This window comes from Notamacropus eugenii, chromosome 2, assembly GCF_028372415.1.
Source record: "Notamacropus eugenii isolate mMacEug1 chromosome 2, mMacEug1.pri_v2, whole genome shotgun sequence".
In the NCBI taxonomy this organism is placed as follows: Eukaryota; Metazoa; Chordata; class Mammalia; order Diprotodontia; family Macropodidae; genus Notamacropus; species Notamacropus eugenii.
Window position 1 is genome coordinate 177,667,255 of NC_092873.1, and position 20,086 is coordinate 177,687,340.

General features: G+C 36.6%; 1 protein-coding gene across 1 annotated transcript in view; it reads right to left on the minus strand.

Moving 5' to 3' along the window:
• Positions 1–20,086, minus strand: part of SIM1 (SIM bHLH transcription factor 1) — a 76,609-nt gene that overhangs the window by 23,210 nt on the left and 33,313 nt on the right. The window contains exon 10 of the mRNA XM_072642928.1: positions 5,409–5,574. Coding sequence (XP_072499029.1) covers positions 5,409–5,574 — 166 coding nt within the window. The remainder of the gene's footprint in view (positions 1–5,408; positions 5,575–20,086) is intronic.

The following is a 20,086-nucleotide window of genomic DNA, read 5'->3' on the forward strand; positions in this document are numbered from 1 at the left end:
GCCATGCCCAGTTTAGTATTGCATGCTTAAGATACATATATTGGCTTTCGTCCTGTTATAGTTTTAAACTTGGTACATGCAAGTATGCATGTTTGTACCCATGTATGTGTTCCTGGGATTCTGGCGAATAAGGCTGATTTTCTATCTTCTTTCCTCACTGGGACAGGGTCCTAGTTTTAAAATCTGTAGTTCTTAGGTGGAGAACTAAGGAGACCTGATACCCAACAAAGGTAGAATTTCATTTTTTCCACTTGAAACTTCTTATAATGCCCTTGGGACTCAAAGAGGGCCTTTTTCATAATCAAATATTTCATTCGCTGAGAAAAGGGGAAGCTTTTGGATCCAATTCAGTATCTGAGGGTTTGTTCCACCTCTTGGTGTCCCTTAAAAGTCACTATTCGGATCTCAGTATGTAAGGAACAACCATTGACACTGGATCCTCTATGCAGGTTTGAAATTGACACCATATTTTAGAAGTGGGGAAAATCATTCACTTAAATCTATCAAACCTCAGATTTCAAAATAGGAAAATTGTTCATCAATTTACCCCAAGCATGTGGAATTAAATTATCATACCAGCAAACCGAACTTTTGGTTTTTAAAAAGAGTATGATGTATGCATTTTAGTTTAACTATAATAAATATTTTCTGAACAACAAAAAAATAAAAACATGTTATAGTTTCTGCTTCCTTGGAAAACTAGTAGAAATTTCTGGTCATCCCTAAAAAAAGACAAGATCTTAAAATATTTAGGGAAAAGCCTGAAGACAAAAGAGTTTATATTCTTAGAACCTGCACACTGTCATGCAAACAGCTTTTAAGACACAGCATCTCTTCCATCGAACTTAAGAATTGTTATAGCATGGCAGTGTTCCCAGTGCCCCAGCTCCTAGGACCTTCTCTTCTGGATTACCTTCCATTTAATCTATATTTAATATCTTGCATGTACCTGGTTACTTTCATGTTGTCTTTATTAGAGTATGAGTTCCTTGTGAGTAAGCAGAAGCTGTTTTTGCCTTTCTATTCCAAGAACTCAGCACAGTGCCTGGCACATATTAGGAGATTAATAAATACTTATTAACTGAAACAGAATGGCTCTGGAGTCACAGGACTGAGGTTCATATTCTGTCTCTGATACTCACTATCCATGTGACCACGGACAAATCCCTTAATTACCCTGGTCTCAATTATGCATTTTTATTTATGAGAGATTTGATAAAACAGTCTCTGACAGCCCTTATAGCTCTAGATCTGTGATCCCAGGGATCCTAAGATCCTTCCATTCAGAATTTTCAGTGCAAATCATTCCTCCTCTCCCTCCAGAGATTATGAACACAGAAACAACTGAGTGTGGGTCCTCACAAAGGGTTTTATTTGTTGTTGTTGTTTTTAGTATTGGCAATATGGTTAAAAATTCAATACAAAAATTCAGTACTGAATGAATGGTCATCCTTATACACAAGCACTCTCATATCCAATCAGTTTCCAAGTTGTCGATTTCACTTTAACAAGATCTTTTACAGTATTCACAGTTTTTCCACTCATATAAACCACCACCTTAGTTAAGGCCTCCACAACTGTTCACCCATACTACTTTAACAGTCCCCTAACTAGTCTCCTTATTCCAATCAATTTTCCATGTAACTGCTAATTTAATATTCCTAAAGCATAGTTTCACCATGTCACTTCCTTACTCAAAAAATTTTAGTCATTTCTTATAGCCACTAAGTTCAGGAAGACTTGCTAAGATTAAGACTTGCTCCTAATCTTATTCTACACTTTGAGACTAATTTCATCTTATTCCCTTTGAAATACTCTACTTTTTGTTAAGGGGCAGCCAGGTGGTGCAGGGACAGAGAGCAAGGCCTGAAGTCAGGAAGACTTCCTGAGTTCAAATCTGGCCTCAGACACTTACTACCTATATGATCCTGTGCAAGTCACTTAATCCTATTTGCTTCAGAAACCTCATCTATAAAATGAGCTTGAAAAAGAAAACTATTCTAGTATCTTTGCTAAGAAAACCCCAAATGGGGTCATAAAGAGTTAGACACAACCAAACAACAATTTTTTTTTGTTAAATTGGCCTAGTGGTTTATCCCTCAACTCAACATTCCATCCCTACTCACTTCCGTTTTTTAAAATTCCTAGTTTCCTTTGAGGAAAAGTGCAGGTGCTTCCTCCTAAGTGAAAATTTTTCTGATCCTCTCAGTTTCAGCTCTCACTTCTAAAGTTACCTTGAATTTAGCATCAATGTTTTATAAGGAAATCTGCACCTTCCTAGTACAATATAAGCTCCCTGAGAGGAAGGACTATTTGGATGCTATTTATTCTATCCCTGGATACCCAGCACTTAGCAGACTGCATTTGGAAACACATTCTGAATTGTTAAACTAAACTGACTACACAGAATACTTCTCTTTTTGTCTGGTTCTCAAATCCGTTCATTTTTTCCATTCCCACTCTTGCCACCTTAATTCAGTCCCTCAGCACCTTGCAAGTGGACAACTATGATGTTTTAGTCTCTCTACATTTCCTTCCCTCTCCAACTCATCCTGCATACCTCTGCCATATTAATCTCACTAAAAATCTACTTTCACCAGGACACACTTAAAAAATTGTTGAGTGCCCCAGAGTCTACATAATAAAATCCAGACTCCTAAAAGACCTCTACAAGCTGATCTCCATCTTTTTGCCTTCTCAACCTAATCTCCTAAACCCTTCTCAGCATGAATTTTCTGTTCCCTTTAGGCTGGTATAGTTATAATCCTCTCATAAATATATTTTATATCTTCCTATATTTGCTCACACCACACACACACAAAATCATTCCCTCTCCTTAATGCCTACCCCAAACTTGCCTTCCAAATCCTACTTCTCCATAAAGACTCCCTTGACCAACAAGTGGTTTCTTATTCTTCTAAACTGGTATACCACATCCTGTCTTGTCATATTCATTCATGATACTCATTCTATCTTAACAACCTGTTATTGTTGGTTGTCTAACTTTTCATGTGGATGTATCTTATTTCCTCAACTAAACTGTAAGCTATCTGAAGAAGGAACCATACAATATATTTCTTATATCTCACAGCACTAAACAATGTACATTTACATTGGAGTTACTAAATAAATATTTGTTGATTACTACGAAAGGAAATATCAAGAAACTGTTCTAAGTACAAATCGTCTCCACTATGAGAATGACAGCCACTTAAGGGTAGGGATTGTTTCATTTTTATTTTCCTATCTTCAGTGTCAGACACAGGTAGTGGCACACAAATAAGTGTTTGATAAATGACTATTGATATGTATGACATACTCAGTACTCACAACTACTTTAAGACAGATAGACCTCTTGGACCAAACAAGAATATTCTGGAGAAATTAAATGAGTATTTTTCCCCACAGAAGTCTACTGGGTTCAATAAAAGAATAGAAGTTGAGACCTTTGAGTACTAATCCCAACATTTTGAAGTACATGTGTAATATGTGGCTTCGTCTATCTCAGTCATTTTCCTTACAGTAGTGGCATGGGACTTGTCTGGAGTCACGTTTGTACCATAGTTTACAGAATTAATTGACTACCTAAACCTGAAGGAGAGCTTTAATTAGACACATAACAGCTAGATTATCCAATTCACTTTTATGAAACACTGAAAATATACCATACTATAAAAATTCAAAGTGTACAGGTGTTCACCACAGAAGAAGATTAACCAGATTTCTTTGCAAAGTAGTCCCAAAAGAGTACAAAAGAATGCAAAATCTTGAGCACTCCACTTGTCATACGAACAAGGTGGCATTAATCTGAGATGCATAAAACTGAATTCTTAAGAAAACCAGAAAACAGAATCTCAGTGATACAACTAGATTAGTAATCAGGAGTCTGGATTCTGGTCCCAAATTTGTAATTTAAAAAAATACATATAACAATGAACAAACCTCTCTTTACTCTAGTTTTTCTTAATTTTTTTTTGCCTTACATATGGCCTATATGATTGAAGTAAAGGTAAAAGTATCTGAGGGCAGAACAGATTCTCCAAAATTATGAAAGGTAGAGTAACGTTCATTGACAGAAGCTAAGAAAATTTAATTAAAATCTCTATCTTAGTGAGACAGAATGTCCTCAATAGTCATTTTAATTAAAATGCAAGTCAAGTTATAATGCTTTCAGTCTTAAAAATTGAAGGCATATGCTGGCCAACATCATTCTAAGGTCAGTAAGTAACTGTCCTCTTCTTTACCACTGAGAGCCTTTGCAGAAACAAGGTCCTCCAGTGGAAAGTTTAAACCTCCCTAACACAACCTGTGCTTACAGCAATCAAAAATCAGATAACAGGCTCACTTAGGCATGAAGATTTTATAATTCCTGAATCCACTGACATTCTGATTCCATTTGTTAACAGACAAAAAAAAAAAATACCCAGAAGTGACAAGTTGAGGAACGGGAAAGCTCATAAACCCAGTTTTGTTCTGTGTGTATAAAGTTACTCTATTTGTTAGAACCTCAGAGGTCATCTCTTAGCATTTGTTGCTCAAGGGAGCTATTGGAAACTAGAGATGATTCTTTGAAGATAAAATGAAAAATTGAGTGGGTCATAGGTTATTAGATATTTGAAGCTGAGAATCCTGAGCCCACTAGTGAATTCTAGTCCTTTAGGCAAGAGAGGATATTCCTTCACTCTGGTATATCCTGACAAAGTCTAGACCCTATGTACCAGAAGAGTATCATGACATTCATTTCCTCCCATTCCTGTTACTATCTTTGGGTATTTCTATAGCATCTCCTCTGGGTCTCTATCCACACCCTTGACAAAGATGAGTGAGCTCAGAGCTACTTTTTTGATCATTCCTACCATCTGGAATAGCCTTTCTGCTTCCTTCTTTCTCATGAACAGCCCATCTGTTTCTAAACTGCATAGGAAATCACATCCTTGATCCTTTGCCTAAGTCTCTTACTTTGCTCTCCCTTCAATTCTTGGTCACAGGATTAGAATTTTCTATTCCAAACTCCTGGTCTTTCTGTATCTTGGCAAATAGACTGCTTCCTTAAAATACTTTAGTATAAAATGTCTTGGAAAAGATACTTAAAAGATACAAAAAGCTGAAGAGGGCTATTCTCCGTGTAAGGCTTAGTATACTGAAAGGGATACAAACAAACGAACAGAAATCAAGGCATTCTCTGAATTTGTTTCTGTTAGCTGAAAAGTGGGGAAGTCCCATGGCTTAAAAGAAAACAGGTTATTAAAAAAAAGTCATCAGTGGAAAGAAAAACTTCTAGATGTATAGAAATTTGAGTTGTATTAAAGCTGGATAACTCATTCCAATCAATACCATGGTTTCCTCAAGCATGAATTCAAGCCAAATCAAATGAAAAGAAAAATATCTGCAGCAACCCTTGCACATACCTGAGGGTATGGAGACGTCCTGGACTTTGATTTTGTGTTTGAGAGGCGGGGCTTGTTCCCCTTCCGGTTGTCAGTTATGGTGGGTGTAGTGTTGGTATAGGAGAAGGATGGTTTGGTGGCTGTGATCTGATCCAAGGAGAGTTGAAGTCCTTTATATTCTGTATCTCTGCAAGGAATACAAAAAATACTGACTTTAAATATCCCGCAAATATACTGAATTCAGGAGTTTTCTTATTAGAAATACAAATCTGTGTTTGAAACAAGTAGGAATTTTTTTAAGTACTTGAAATGATGAGAGAAAAAATAGGTAATGTGTTCTAATTCCTCACTTTTTCTAATGCTAATCACAAGAAAGGCATGAAAATTCAAACAACAAATTCAGACTTTGCTATCATACTTATCACAGAATAATTATAGTATTTGATTAATGTGATCTACCCATGTTGATTCATAATTCATCAGTTTTTATTGTTTTATTATCTTTTCAAGTACAAAATAATAGAGCGAATTCTAGTGGTCCTTCTGCAATGTAGCTATTTGATGAGTAAACATTAGAAGATGTACTTGGTGACTTTAGTGATACCATACTAGAAATGGATGTTCCCCACAACATCAGTTTCCAAGAACTGCACTGTAGCACAACTTCAGAATATTACAATAATCATATGAGAACATGCCCTTTTAACCACTAACTCAGGAGAAGTGAAAAATCCTCCTAAAGGAAATAAAAATTGGGAAGACAGGAAAATATGTATTAATAACTAACAGTTACTAGAGTAGAAGATTCATGAGAGCAGAAGCCATGTCTTTTTAAAACTTTGTATGTACTCTGTGGAATCAAGGTTTGTATAAAACTATGGATGCTACTTACTCCAAATTTCTTAGCCAAGCATTTAATGCCATTTGCAATCTAACCCCTACTTGTCCTTCCAGTTTTATTTCCTACTATACCCTTCTTTGTGTCAAATTGTGTTTTGACATACTTTGCACTCTCCAAACCTGTGCTCATACAATTTTTCCTTCCTGTAATGACCTCCCTATCTCCTTTCCATCAAAAACCTATCTATCCCTCAGGGCCCAAATAAAATTGAATACTCTTTTGACAACTTTCCTGACTAACTAGCATTTAATCTTTGTTCCTGGGTTTCATGTATACACAACCTGTACAAGTCTTTATAAACTCCTGGAGAGGAGAGACTATATTTCATACATCTTTGCATTTCCTATATCTAGTGGTATAGAACCTAGCATATAGTAAATGCTAATGAATATTTGCTGATTACAATTTCCGTTAAGTCTGGGGCTAAAGTAGAAAATTAGAGGAATGAGAAAGACTCAAATTTGAGTTATTTTTCCCAACCGTGCATCTGCTAACCAAATGGGTCCTCTTTATGAGAAAAGACTTTTGGACAGATCAAAAAAAGTCCCATAAAGTATCCAGTTGTCTCTCTGTCCTTCCATTAGCCATTGTATAAACAGGGCAAATGAAGGTCTTATCTATTGACCATGAGAGCTCACACTCTGGTAGCCAGTCAATCAGCTTAAAATCTGCCACAATTTGAAATCTTGTCAATAAAACAATGAAAATCCAGAGGACAAAATACCCTGGCTTCTCCTTTACTAGATAGACAACCAGGAACATAGCTGTTGTCTCCTATTTCTAATGTCATTTTCCTTGTGAAATTTTTTTTTATTAAAACACAGAGATATTCCCTTTTAAAGAGGGTACTACTGTGTATGACTGTGCTTCTTCTGATTGAAGTTTTACTCAAGAGCAAAGATCCAAATTGAATGTGCTCCGATAGGGAGAAGAAAATGGTTGGTTTATGGTGAAGATTATGAGCTCCTGAAAATGTCTGTGACTAACTCTGAAATGACTACTAAATCTGTATTATAGCTCAGTCACTATGGGGTTAGAGACGATGAAGGTAAACAACGATTTTTCACTTTTACCGTTTCAAGTAATAATTAGCATTTCTCTAATGCTTAAAGGTTTGCAAAGTTCTTTACAAATATTATCTCATTTTCACAACAACCCTGAGAGGTAGAAGCTATTATTATCCCCATTTTACAGATGAGGAAAATAAGACACAGAGAAATTAAATGATTTACCCAGGATTATTCTGCTAATAAGGGACCTGAACTTAGAGAAGGGAAGTGAACTTAGATACTCCTAACTCTGGACCCAGCCCTCTATCCGCTGTATCATCTAACTGCTTCTAAGTCACAATGAATCATACTTAAATTCCAAGAAAAGAGGTATCATAAATTAGATGTGATTTTATAAGTACAGGGAATTCCGGAGTGAAGTACTTTGCTTTACCAGAGTAAGTGGGCACTTTTTCTGCAATTTAAAATCTTAGAGAGTTTCCTAGAGCACTGAGAGGTTAGGTGATTTGCCCAGGGTCACAAAACCAGTGTGTGTCATAGTGGGAAACTTGAACTCAGGTCTTCCTGGCTTCAAAACCAGCTTTTCTATCCACTTTGACACATTAATAATAAGATTATTCTAAATTCTTCCACAATTTCTGAATTCAATAAAATTTAACAGGCATTTGCCAAGCACTTCCAATATGCGAACAGTATTTCAGAGAGTTTCAAGGAAACATGTTTCACTCATGTGGATACTCCTCCTGCCCATACAAATTTCAACCCTCCTATAACTTATCAGTGTGATTTGCTTTGATTGAAAAAGTCATCATTCTATGGCCCAACCTGCTGAGGATCCCTTCTGGCCTAAACTAGGCTGATCTTCCAACCACTGGTATAATCGGTAAAGTGGACCATACTCAATGCCCCTCCAGCTTGAAAGAACTTGGCAAAGTTTACACTCAGTCAATAAACATTTATTTGTTGTTGCTCAGTCATGTCCAACTCTACATGACCCCATTTTGGTGATTTCTTGGCAAAGATACTAGAATGGTTTCCCATTTCTTTCTCAAGTTCAATTTTACGGATGAGGAAAATGAGGAAAACAGGATTAAGTGACTTACCCAGGGTCACATAACTACTAAGTGTCTGAGGCCAGATTTGAACCCAGAAAGATGAGTCTTCCTAACTTCCAGACCTAGGACTTTATTCATTGTACCACCTAGCTACCTCAGTCTACTGGGTGCCAAGTGCTATGCTAAACAATGGGGATACAAAGAAAGGCAAAAAGTCAGTCCTTGCCCTCAAAGAGCTCATAATCCAGCGACATACTCTTCAAGAGGCCAAGTCATCCCCCTGCCATAAAGAATCAATGGAGTAGAACTTCAGTCCTGAAATACCATACATAGAGAAACCTTTTTAAATTAATAAATGGCCAAAATATCCATAGTGGTGGCATATGGTAAGTGTTATCTGTTGGACAAACAAACATATTAAGTGAATGGGCTATATTACCTATCAATACAGCAATTTCTGTTTTTATAGGGATGGGAAGGTGCATGGTAAGGGACACTGAGTAAGGAAGGAGGGAACCTGTCAGAAGAACTAACTTCTTCCAAGAGTTAGGCAAAGCAATACTCCAGCCACACAATGCATAGATGAGAGACTAGAAATGAGCGGCTGTACAAGGAAACGCTGTTCTAATCACAGCATCCCTCCATTTGTATGTTACAGGGAGAGTTTCACTACACTGCTAACGAATATGTCACTGATGCATGACCACCGCTATCACGAGTCTGTTTTCTCAAATGCTAACTTCAGAGACAAACAAGGCATTTGCATGCAAGTGGAGAAGTACCACACATGCCACCAGACTGTAAAAAGAGGCATTAGTTCCAACCAAAGGCACTAACAGAATTCTCCAATTCTAGTTACTGTGACATATAGAATGGGAAATCATGATGCTCTGCTTCACTATATAAAGGAAATGAAAATACAGAAAAACCAAACAAAAACTGCTGTCCCTGTGTTAACACAAAAATAATGACATTCTCTGGGATTCTGAAGCAGGTAAACCTTCAAGTCCATAGCAAGGAAATGATGTGATTTCTATATTTTAGTAAACATCACAGCTCTTTTCACTGAAGCTAACTGCTTATTAATCAAACTCAATTATTCAACACCAACTAAATGCCAGGCACTGTACAAAGAACTGGGAATATAAACACAATGAACCAAACAATCCCTACTCACAAGCAGCATATATTCTGATATAATTCTTCTGCTGTTTTACCCTAATTTTCCATGACCATTCATTTACGTGTATCTTTTCAGCGGTAGAGAGCAAATTATTTACCAAGGTAAGGTATTCGTTGCTAAAGCTCAAAATATTCACATCGATGATGGCACGTATATAATCGATATCAAATTATTTGCTTTCTCAAGGGGGGGGAAGGAGGGAGAGAATTTGGAACCCATAATATTAAAAGACAAATGTTTAAAAAACTGTTTACAGGTAATTGAGGAAAAATAAAAATTAAATGTAAAAAAAAAGATGCTTCACAAATCTAAAGAAAGAAGAAAGGAAGGAAGGAGATAGGGAAAGGAAGAAGGAAGGAGGGAAGGAAGGAAGGAAGGAAGGAAGGAAGGAAGAAAAAAGAACCATGCTATGATTGAAAAGAAAGCTGGTCTCAGAGTCAAGAAGACCTAGATTCAAGTTCTACCATTACTATATCCTGACTATGTGACTGAGCAAGTTACTGAACTTTTCTGTGCCCCCAGATAAGGGTCTAAAATGACAAGTTGTGTGAAAGCTTCTGATCTGTAGGTCTGAGAAAGCATCCATCAAGCAAATACAGAAGCACACTATGTACCCTCTTAGAAATGGACAGGAGATAAACCTCTCTGGGGTTGAGCCTGGCCTGGTCACATCAACAAATGACACACTCGTAAGAAAATATATCTTGAAATGTATATGCATGTACAGTAAAGACTTTTAATTTTTCCCTGTGCAGCAGGGCAAATTCTAAAAAGGGAATAACAGAAAGCTTTAATTTGAAAAGCAAATTTAATACGTAACTGGGTTTTGATATTCATACTACATTAAATCCATTATGTAAAATCGCCTTAGAAATGCTTTTTGTTAAAGGCCCTATTTAGAACACTGTAGGTATTCACCTCAAGGAAGGGTTAGTTCAATAATCCCAAATACAGTAACTATAAAAAAATCAGTAAGATAAGCTGTCTGCCACATATTTCAAAATGGCTGTCACCAAGATAAATACAATAGTTCGTTCTCTTCCACTGTTAGACACCAGAGGATTAGTCATCTACTTTCTAAAACTAATTTTGCAATGACTCCAGTGGGGTTTCTGGCCCTAAAAGCAGTGGGACACGGGTAATTTGCAATCACTAACGCTTGGAATTGGTCAACTGCATCTCCATTTGCACAGATGAGCAAGCATAATTTTATTCAACTATAACCAGTCAAGAACGACTCAGATCACAAATTTTGTCATCTGCATCTACTCTAAACTTTAAAATAGTTCCAGATTCACCTTTTTCTTGTAAAACTGTGTAATCTCATTGTCATAGGTCTTTCTTAGCCCACACTTGAGTGACATGTTACATAACACAATTCACCACCCAGTTGCCAGCATACTCAATGCAGCCCCTTGGCTTAGTAAACATTTTTGTACCTGTTCCTTTACACGGATTATCCTTTCATTAGGTGTGTTCCAAATTAAATTGGACATAAAACAATTTTACACTTCAACCTATATTCACATCATATGTAATGACGAGGATAATGTTTAATTTAGTATTTAGAAGATAATACACATTCCCGTTGTACAAAGTATCTAATTTCCTTAGGACAATTTAGGAGTCTGTGCTATAAACTTTGGTGTCAACCACAAAAAAAAAGATAATATCACTCTAATAGTTTTTAAGGAAAGATATGGAACTGCAAACCCCATAACACTATGAAGAACAATCTATATTCCCCCAAAACAGACGCTTGAACTGTCAATCTAACTTTTTGAGTTATTCTTATCGGGGATTCTTGAAGCTTTCTCTTTTTTCTTGTATCAGTGAGCATTTTTCATCTCCATCTTAGACAACTTCTTATTTTACTTCTCTATTGATATCTTTGCATAATATCTAACAAAAATTCAGTTCCTCTCTCCCTGTTTTATGTTATATTATTATTCTTAATGGATGTTGCCAGATTTCCCAATTGAGCTATCCATTTTTTTATACAGCTGAAGGTGATCAAATTACTCTGAAAAACGTGGAAACAAAGACATACAACTGATTTGGCTCAAAAAGATGTTGATTGAAATAAGCAGAGCATTGCATTAAGCAGTGATGGGATTAAATGGGAATGACTGCCTATACTAAACTTTTTAATTGGATTCTATAGTCACTCTTACACGAAGTCCATGACCTTCCTTATAATCTGGCACCATGACTGTCTGTCCACAGTTCCAACCTCTGCAGCAAAGAGACTTGCTTTGTGCTTCATTTTCAGGCTCCTATGGAGTCCAGCCTTCAGGCTGATAAGCAGCATTCCTTACTGTGAAGGCTTCATAGACTAAAGAGTCCTGCAGGGAAATTACACTAAGGCACCCTTGGAAATGTAATGGTTTCATACTAATAAGTGGATTTGTGTTTCTTCCTTGTGGTTTTCACTACTTGATCTGGCACTTCTACTAGCTCCCAAATATAATTTCGTTTACATAAACGTTGACTCTGTAATATCCATCCCTCTTCATCCATTCCTATGCATCCTCAGATCCACTGCTGCTATCACAATCACCAGAACAGTTTACAAAAAAAGAGTGATATTATATGGCTAAAGCTGATTATTTCCTTTCAATGTCTAAAAGAAAGGATCTGAATATCAAATATTTTAAAAGTTAAATTCAGAAACTAAGAAACCTCTTAAAGAGCATTGGATAGCCAACTACCAGCTGTCCCCACAACATGGATATACACATGGATGCTGCAATTAACAGTGCTTCTTCCTTGGTCTTTTGCTAAGTTCCTCCCATTAAAACAGAATCTAGTTTATACATGTCCTAATGCTGTCTTAAGTCTTATTTCATTATGACTTCTTATAGATAGTTCAGACCTAAGTGATCTGTCCCACCTCAGAAATCTTGGAGAACTTATATCAATTGTTTTACACTTTTTCTGTACTTCCTTATCCTACTGGAGAGAGAGAGAGAGAGAGAGAGAGAGAGAGAGAGAGAGAGAGAGAGAGAGAGAGAGAGAGAGAGAGAGAGGCAGACAGAGAGTTTCTTCCTGCTACAACTAAACTGTAGGTACGGAAATATACCTAATATCTACCTCTTTACCCTAAACCATCTGATAAGATGCTTTACAGAATATAGTAAGTATGCAACAAATATTTTCAAATGTTTGATATCATCTTTATCACGCAATAAACCACCATTTATGCAAAAGTCTAAACCATAAAGTTCAAATAAACAGAACCTTTTTTCAGTATTCTTTTTTTCTTTTACAAGAGGCCAACACCAAGTGAGCAAGACTCCCAAGTCACATTCTGGAGTAGAATTCTGTTCCCTATCTTATATTTTCTTTACCTAATAATGACCCCTAAGACTCTATATGTTAATGTTATAGTTACAATGTTAAATAATAGTCAATAAAAGTAAATTGCTTAACGTGTTTCAATGTATTACAAATGATTAAATACAGTGGCATACATGGAAACTCTTAGTTACCTTGTGTATTTACTTCAAATGATATCACTCTGTTCCCTAACATTTCTTATTTATAATTATGATAATGACTTCAGGTAAAAAGACTGGTGAATAAAAAGTAACTCCCCACACATCATTCTTACTTGACATATCAAAAACCTAAAGTCCACAACCAAAAGAAAATTAAGTAGAAAAAAGAAAAAATCAGACACTGATGATTTAGCATCACGTAGTTTTAAAATTGTTAATTTACTGATTTAAAAAAACACCACATTAAGTTAAACACAAGTATGTGTCTGTGTATAGCCCTAGACACTAGGCAAATAAAAATCCATAGCTACAAAACCATGATACCATCAGTGTGACATATCTCATTATTCTTCTGTTGCCTGTTTATTTGGCCAAACCATCTCACACAGACCCTCTTCCAAAGGTGAGTTCGCTTTTTTTTGGGCGGGGGGAAAAAAACTATTTGGCCCTCAATGCCAGATCCAGGCAAATTTTCTGCATCATACTCAATTATCCTCCAAATTATAAACTGAAATCCTGAATCTCTATTAAAATAATGTAAATAATCCCTTTTCAGGCAAGTGCTCCCAACACATACTTCTATACGCTTCTAGGAAAGACTCTCTTTTTGCTAGGCTTCCAAATGCTGCAGGGATTGCTAAGGCAATCATTATTCATATGGTTGGTTGGTTGGTTGGTTGGTTGGTTGTTGTCCTCCTTTCTCAAAGAGGACCAAAATAATATCACTATGTTGGGGTCAATGTGCAGTGTATCCTATTGTGGTTGATCAGACCCATAGGATCTTGGAAGACTCTGCAACAAATCGGACACAAATAGTTCATATAATTACTCATATGATACTAACATATCTCTAATTGTTCTTGTTCAGCATTGCATCTTCCATCCTCCCTACCTGACTTTCAAAACTTCAGTGTGTCCATGAAAAAACACACATAAACTTCAATGGTTCCCCAGGATCTTCTCTGTTAAAAAACAAAACTGCTATTTTAAACTATTGCCGAAAGAAACTATTTTAAACTATTACCAACAAATGAAAAGAAGCAATGAAGTTTTGCCCTATGGTTGCAGTAAATGGTACAATCATCAATGAATTTTAAAATGCACATCTACCACTATCTAAATTAAACGAATCCCAGTTTATTTTTCTTCGAACTTCATCTATGATTTTTTCATGCTCAGAGCCTACTCATATAACCATTTGTAGGTAGTTTCTGATTATCCATGAGTTACATTTTCCAATTTGTTGATTCTCCAAATCTTGCTGTTCCTAATTTTCTGGCTATTTTACTGTTTTGGGGGCTGAAGGTTGTGGGTCAGTGAAATCAAAAATAAAATACTATATTACACTCTATAACATTCATCCATTACATAAATTAAAATTTTGAATCCTACAAGACTTCAGGTCTCTCTCCTTCCCCAAACTTCAGCCACTATTTAAGAAGGTGACAAAAAAGTAATCTCATCATGGTGTAGTGTAAAGGGCACTGGGTCCACAGTCAGAGAACCTGGATTTTAATAAGGGCTTTGCTACTTGCAGCTTGTGAGACATCTCGGTAAAGTTATTTTACAGAATCACTGAATCCAAGTTTCTCAGAATTTAAAGATATCTCAAAGTTCATCTAGTTTGATCTCTGAACAGGAATCCCTTCTACAATGACTTCAGAAGAGGACTTCTTGTAGTCCTCCTACTGAGGAGGGAACCCACTATATTTTAAGTAGTTCCATTTCATTATTTTATATCTTCTATTGTTAAGAAGTTTGTCCTTACATCAAGCCAGAATCTACTTCTCAAACTTCCACTGGTTCGACCTGGGAGGCTAAGCAGAACAAATTATCAAAATCATCAATCATCATCAAGAGCTAATATTTGCATAGCACCTACTATTAGCTATGCTATGTGCCAAGCACTGTGCTAAGTGCTTTACAACTACTATCTCATTTGATCCTCATAATAATCCTGGGAGGTAGGTGCTATTATTATCCCCAGTTTACAGATGAGGAAAATGAAGCAGACAAAAGTTAAGTGACTTGCCAGGGTCACATAGTTGGTAAGTGTCAGAGATTAAATTTGAATTTGAAAACTGCTGCTTTTCCACTCACCCAAATTCCCCACCTTCAGCTCCTGGGGTGTGCTACAGCCAGCCCATACCAGTTGGAGAGCTGGTTGTTAACTTTTAAATGTGAATATTTACAGGTCAGAAGTCAGCAAACACTACAAATTAGGGCTTGATTTATTATTTTGTTGAATATGTAGACTTAAGAAAGTGTTAACAGTTTTAAAAAGTTAATGATGCAGATTAAAATTAAAGGTGTGTCATGCATACATCATCCCCCACCCCTAAAGAAGTTCTGAAACATTTACCCTGCCAATCCTTAATCTTCTCCATTCATCACCAGCATTTCTCCAGGACCCTCTCTATGCTGGAACCCTACTCTAGAAATTTGCCAGCTTGTCAATGTCTTTCCTAAAATTTGGCACACCAACCTGAACACAATGCCAGACATATGGGCTGATGGAGCATAACCAGACTATCCTCTCTCTAGTCCCAGACACTGTATCTCTCAAGAAAGTCTAAGGTAAAGAGGTTGACCATCAATTCACTGAAATATCCAAATCTTTTTCATACAGACTGCCATCTTGCCACACCTTCCTCATCTCTAATTCCCCTTCCCTATGCCTAGGTTTTCCTCTCTATAAAACAAAGAGATTGAACTAAATTAATTCAGAGGTCTGTTTCAGCCTAGCAAATCTATGATCCCAGGAAAACAAAAACAGAGGAAGAACAAGGCAATGGTACTTGAATCAGTCAAGGTTTGGTTCTACATTTTACAGCAGATCAAAGAATGAAAGCACTAGAAAGGACCTTGGAGGCCATCTTAAGTCAACCGTTTCATTTTACATACAGATGAAAAAACTGAAGCCCACAGAGGTGAAGGGATTATTAAATCTCACATGGCAGAAGTTAGTAGCACATGTAAACCAGACCCTAGCTCTCCCCCTCTTCCTGGAATTACAACGATGTTCTTTTTTTATTACTAAAACTTAAATACACAATAAGAAAAAGAAACAAACTCAAACACAAAATAAGAAAGAGGGGAAGCATGTCACGTGCACAGCAGAATGTAAGAAAGGATTCAAAATACATAGCAATAAATTTCCATTTCAAGAAAGCCAACATAATAAATACTGACGTGGGGTTTTCAACGCTTTTCTTGTTACAACACATTATATACCAGAGCATGGTCACAGCCCGTGGGAAAGTCACTCTAACACTGCATTTATCTAATGATAAATAAAGTGAACATGATACCATGAACATTACAAGAGGGGAGAAAAAGGCACACCAAAAATTTTTACTGATGCAAACAATGTTTTTAAATATACAAATCTCCATTTATTTAACTTAAAGATTTGGTGGTATGTTCTATAGTACTTATCCTTGATTAAGCTTCTTCCAGATAGTTAATCATTAATGGTTTCTTTACTGTTGCTATGCAAACTGCTCATTCATACCTAGGACATGTCAAATCTCAAAGACATGTTCTTTAATTGGATTCATTTATTTCTAATCTGCTTAAGCCCTTACTACTGTAATGCTTGACTAAATATACATTAAACTCTTTTATTTAAACTGCTAAAATAAATTTGAAATGCGTTCCATGAATAAAAATACATAATTGAACACATGTTCTACCATTGTTGTTATGCGCTTTACTTTTCACATATTATTAGAAATGGTCTGGGACACAAGCTTTTGTTATATCTATGGGGGAAGGAGGGAAGAGGCATGAATGGTTGCTGGGGGATTTTGGATTGCATAGAAATAAGAGACCTTTTTAAAAATTATCTTTGTGGGTACTGTCAGAGATCTATGCAAAATCACATAGGATTTTTACAGATTCTGTTTAATGGGGTTAGCATTACCCTTAAGTAGAGTAATTGGCTATCAATACAGTGAGATCTGAAGGATTTGGGAAATTCTACCAAAAATGTGTTCTCGAGTGTGACACTTAAAATTCCACCAATAATTATTTATTTCTGTAATTTAAGGCTTTGTCTTCCACTAAAATGTCTTCTAAGAAACATAAATATTAAGCTTTATCAGCTCTTTTATACATTTTTTTGCTTTTTTTTCCCTTTCCTTCATTTCTGCCTTTCATTCTTTCTCCCTTTCTTTCTCTTTCTTCTTGGTCTGTACCTGTGATTTCATTGGTATGGAACTTAATGGATGGTTATAATCTTAGAGAGATGTTGGGGACGCCAAAGTTAAGTGACTTCCTGAGAGTAACTTAGTCATTATGTGTCTGATATGCAACTTCAAACAAATTCTTGCTTCCAAGGTGGGACTTCTATCTATTATGGCTCATTGTCGTGAATTGAAGGAATTTATCAATTTTTTTCCCTGAGATTATATTTTGACTTGGGAAAATAGATCTAAGACAACAGAATCTAAGATAACAGCAAGAATAGCCCCCAGAGAGAAGGGGAGAAGGCAGCTGGAAAGGAAAGAGAATAGCTATAAAGACAAACTTCAACTGCTTCCTAATTTCATCTGTGGCCTGGCCCTACCTCCTTCATCCAATCTCCTTGTCCGACAGCTGAGAAATTTATGACTCTTCCTATATTACACAGATCTTAAAAAAGAAAAGTCTGAGATCTGAACCCACATTCTTTGGCTCCAAGTCCAATGTTCCATACCTTGTTGCTTCTGGAGCAAAGTGGTTTTGGAGAGGAGAGCAGTCTAAAAATTTAGATATTTTGTCTGTCCACAGTGTAATTTAACATGAGAAAGACCTTTCATTTCCAATATTTTATTTTAGAGATCAATCAATAAATATTTGTTAAGACCTACTATGTGCCAGGCACTGTAACTGAGACCCATAAGAAACTAACTGACCCACCCAAAGTAACACAGCCACTGAGTGAAAGATCTAAAAATGTGTATCTTAGAATCAGCCCCAAGTGCCACTGACACAACTATTTTATAAAGAACCATTTTTAATGTTTTGTGCATCACTTCCTAAATAAAGTCATACAGATTGAAGTGAATGCTTCCCATACCAGAGTTTATATAGAAGATCGTTTTTTATTCAGATTGGTCTGGTTTAGTTTGGTTGTTGTTCTTGAAGAGGACCAAAATGACATCATGATGTTGGGGTCAAATACAGAGTGTCTGATAGTGGCTGATCAGACCAATAAGAGCTCAGAAGGCTCTACCCCAGGTCAGGCATATATACAATCCATATTCAAATAGGAGATGCCTAGACAAAGTTGACTCTGCCATTAAACAACATGTAATTTCTCTAGATATTTTCACCTGGCTTTCCGATAGCCCTCACAAAACAGCATTACCCTGCACCCCACTATTTCTTTAACTACTCTAATTTGATGAGTGACATATGCTCTGGATAGCTTTGAGTCACCATCCCCCAGAGCATCCTTGGAACCCTGCAGGAATTCAGCAATACCCAAACCCAGTAAAACAAATTAGTACTGCATTCTACCCAGGCTGCAGTAAGATTTCAACAGTTATTATAAATTCTGTTTGTTTCCACACTGTTGGTCTCTTAGTGGTTTACAAGAGATGAAAATTAAAAAAAAAAAAAGCTGCTGTTGCACTTTATAGGTTCTGCAAGAAAATTGCCCTTTTAATGTTATCTGTTGAGATTAATTAGCAGAAATGGAAAATAAGCAAACTTCATGGTTGCTTCTTCCTTTTAGCCATTATAGCAACACAATAGTTGGCAAATTATCAGAATCAGAGAGGGAGGAAGAAGAATGACATGAAGCAGGGATGACAGAGAACTCTGAGGAGAAAGTCTAGGATTAAAAAACAGGACAAGCAACTTCAATGGCATCTTCAGAAGAGGAAAGGATAGTAGTTACCAAGTAGCCTAAGACAGTGTTTCCAAGAATGTTCCACAGAACCCTGGTAATGCCAACAAAATGAATAAGGGGTCTATGAGAAAATATTGATACTAGTGATATTTCCTGTCCTCTAAGACATAAAATATGAAATCATACTTCAAAAATGCTTGGCACACATGGCCACTATTAAACATGAAAACAGACTCATTTTCATCTATTTTACTCGAAAATGTTCCTGTCTCTCCCTTTTCCCAGGAGTAGCCCATACTTCCTAAGCTGCTTAAAACAGCATTTATGGGTTCTGTCAAAATATTTCAAATCCCAAGAACAAATTAGTTTCAGTAAAGCTGTTCTACAAAGATATATAGTCAAAATCGAGAAATGGCAAAGGACTGTAATGGTAATTTAAATGGGAAGATCTTTCCCATTCACTAATAGGCTCATGTGACTGCCTGGGCCACATGAAAGTCTGAGTCACAAGGAGCCTGTGGTGGGAGGAGTTTGCTGAACAGGTAGAACAGGACGGGGTGGAGCAGGCAGTGAGTCAGAACACTTAGAGCTGGAAAAGAGAGAGCAGGCAACTAGAGGGAGTGGGATAACTTGTTAGTGATTTGTTTAAGAGACTATAGGTTCTGCAAGAAAAAGAGGATTTCTGTCCTAAGAGAGGGAAGGCTTAGTAATGATGTCACCCTCTGCACTGTTATTGTACGTAGATTTCTTTGTTGCTATGATGGATTTGGCTTTCTGATGTTGGGATCTAGCTTTCCGGTGTTTGAATAAATGTTTTGGTTCTGTCTTCCACGTGGAGAGTTGGTTGTATTTCATGATTCAGAATTACATTGCATACATAGGCTCTGTGAATATCACATTGGAGCTGCAGGGGCTTGAGTGTGAATGCAAGAATAAGAATCTGAATCTTGTATTGACCAGTAACACCCAAGTTCAATATCATGAGGCTTTCTATGTCCACATCCTGACCAAGTATCCATATTAACAAGGTTTTAAGATATGGATACAATGAACTGCTTGAATAATACAATCAATTACTTGGATTAAAAAGCCTCCATCAAAGATGGGGAACACTATTCTTCTAATGTGCCTGTCTTTTAAATCTGGTTGTATCACATGGCTATGGACATGACACCTTGGTCTCTCTGGGTCTTGGTTTCCTCATCTCTAAA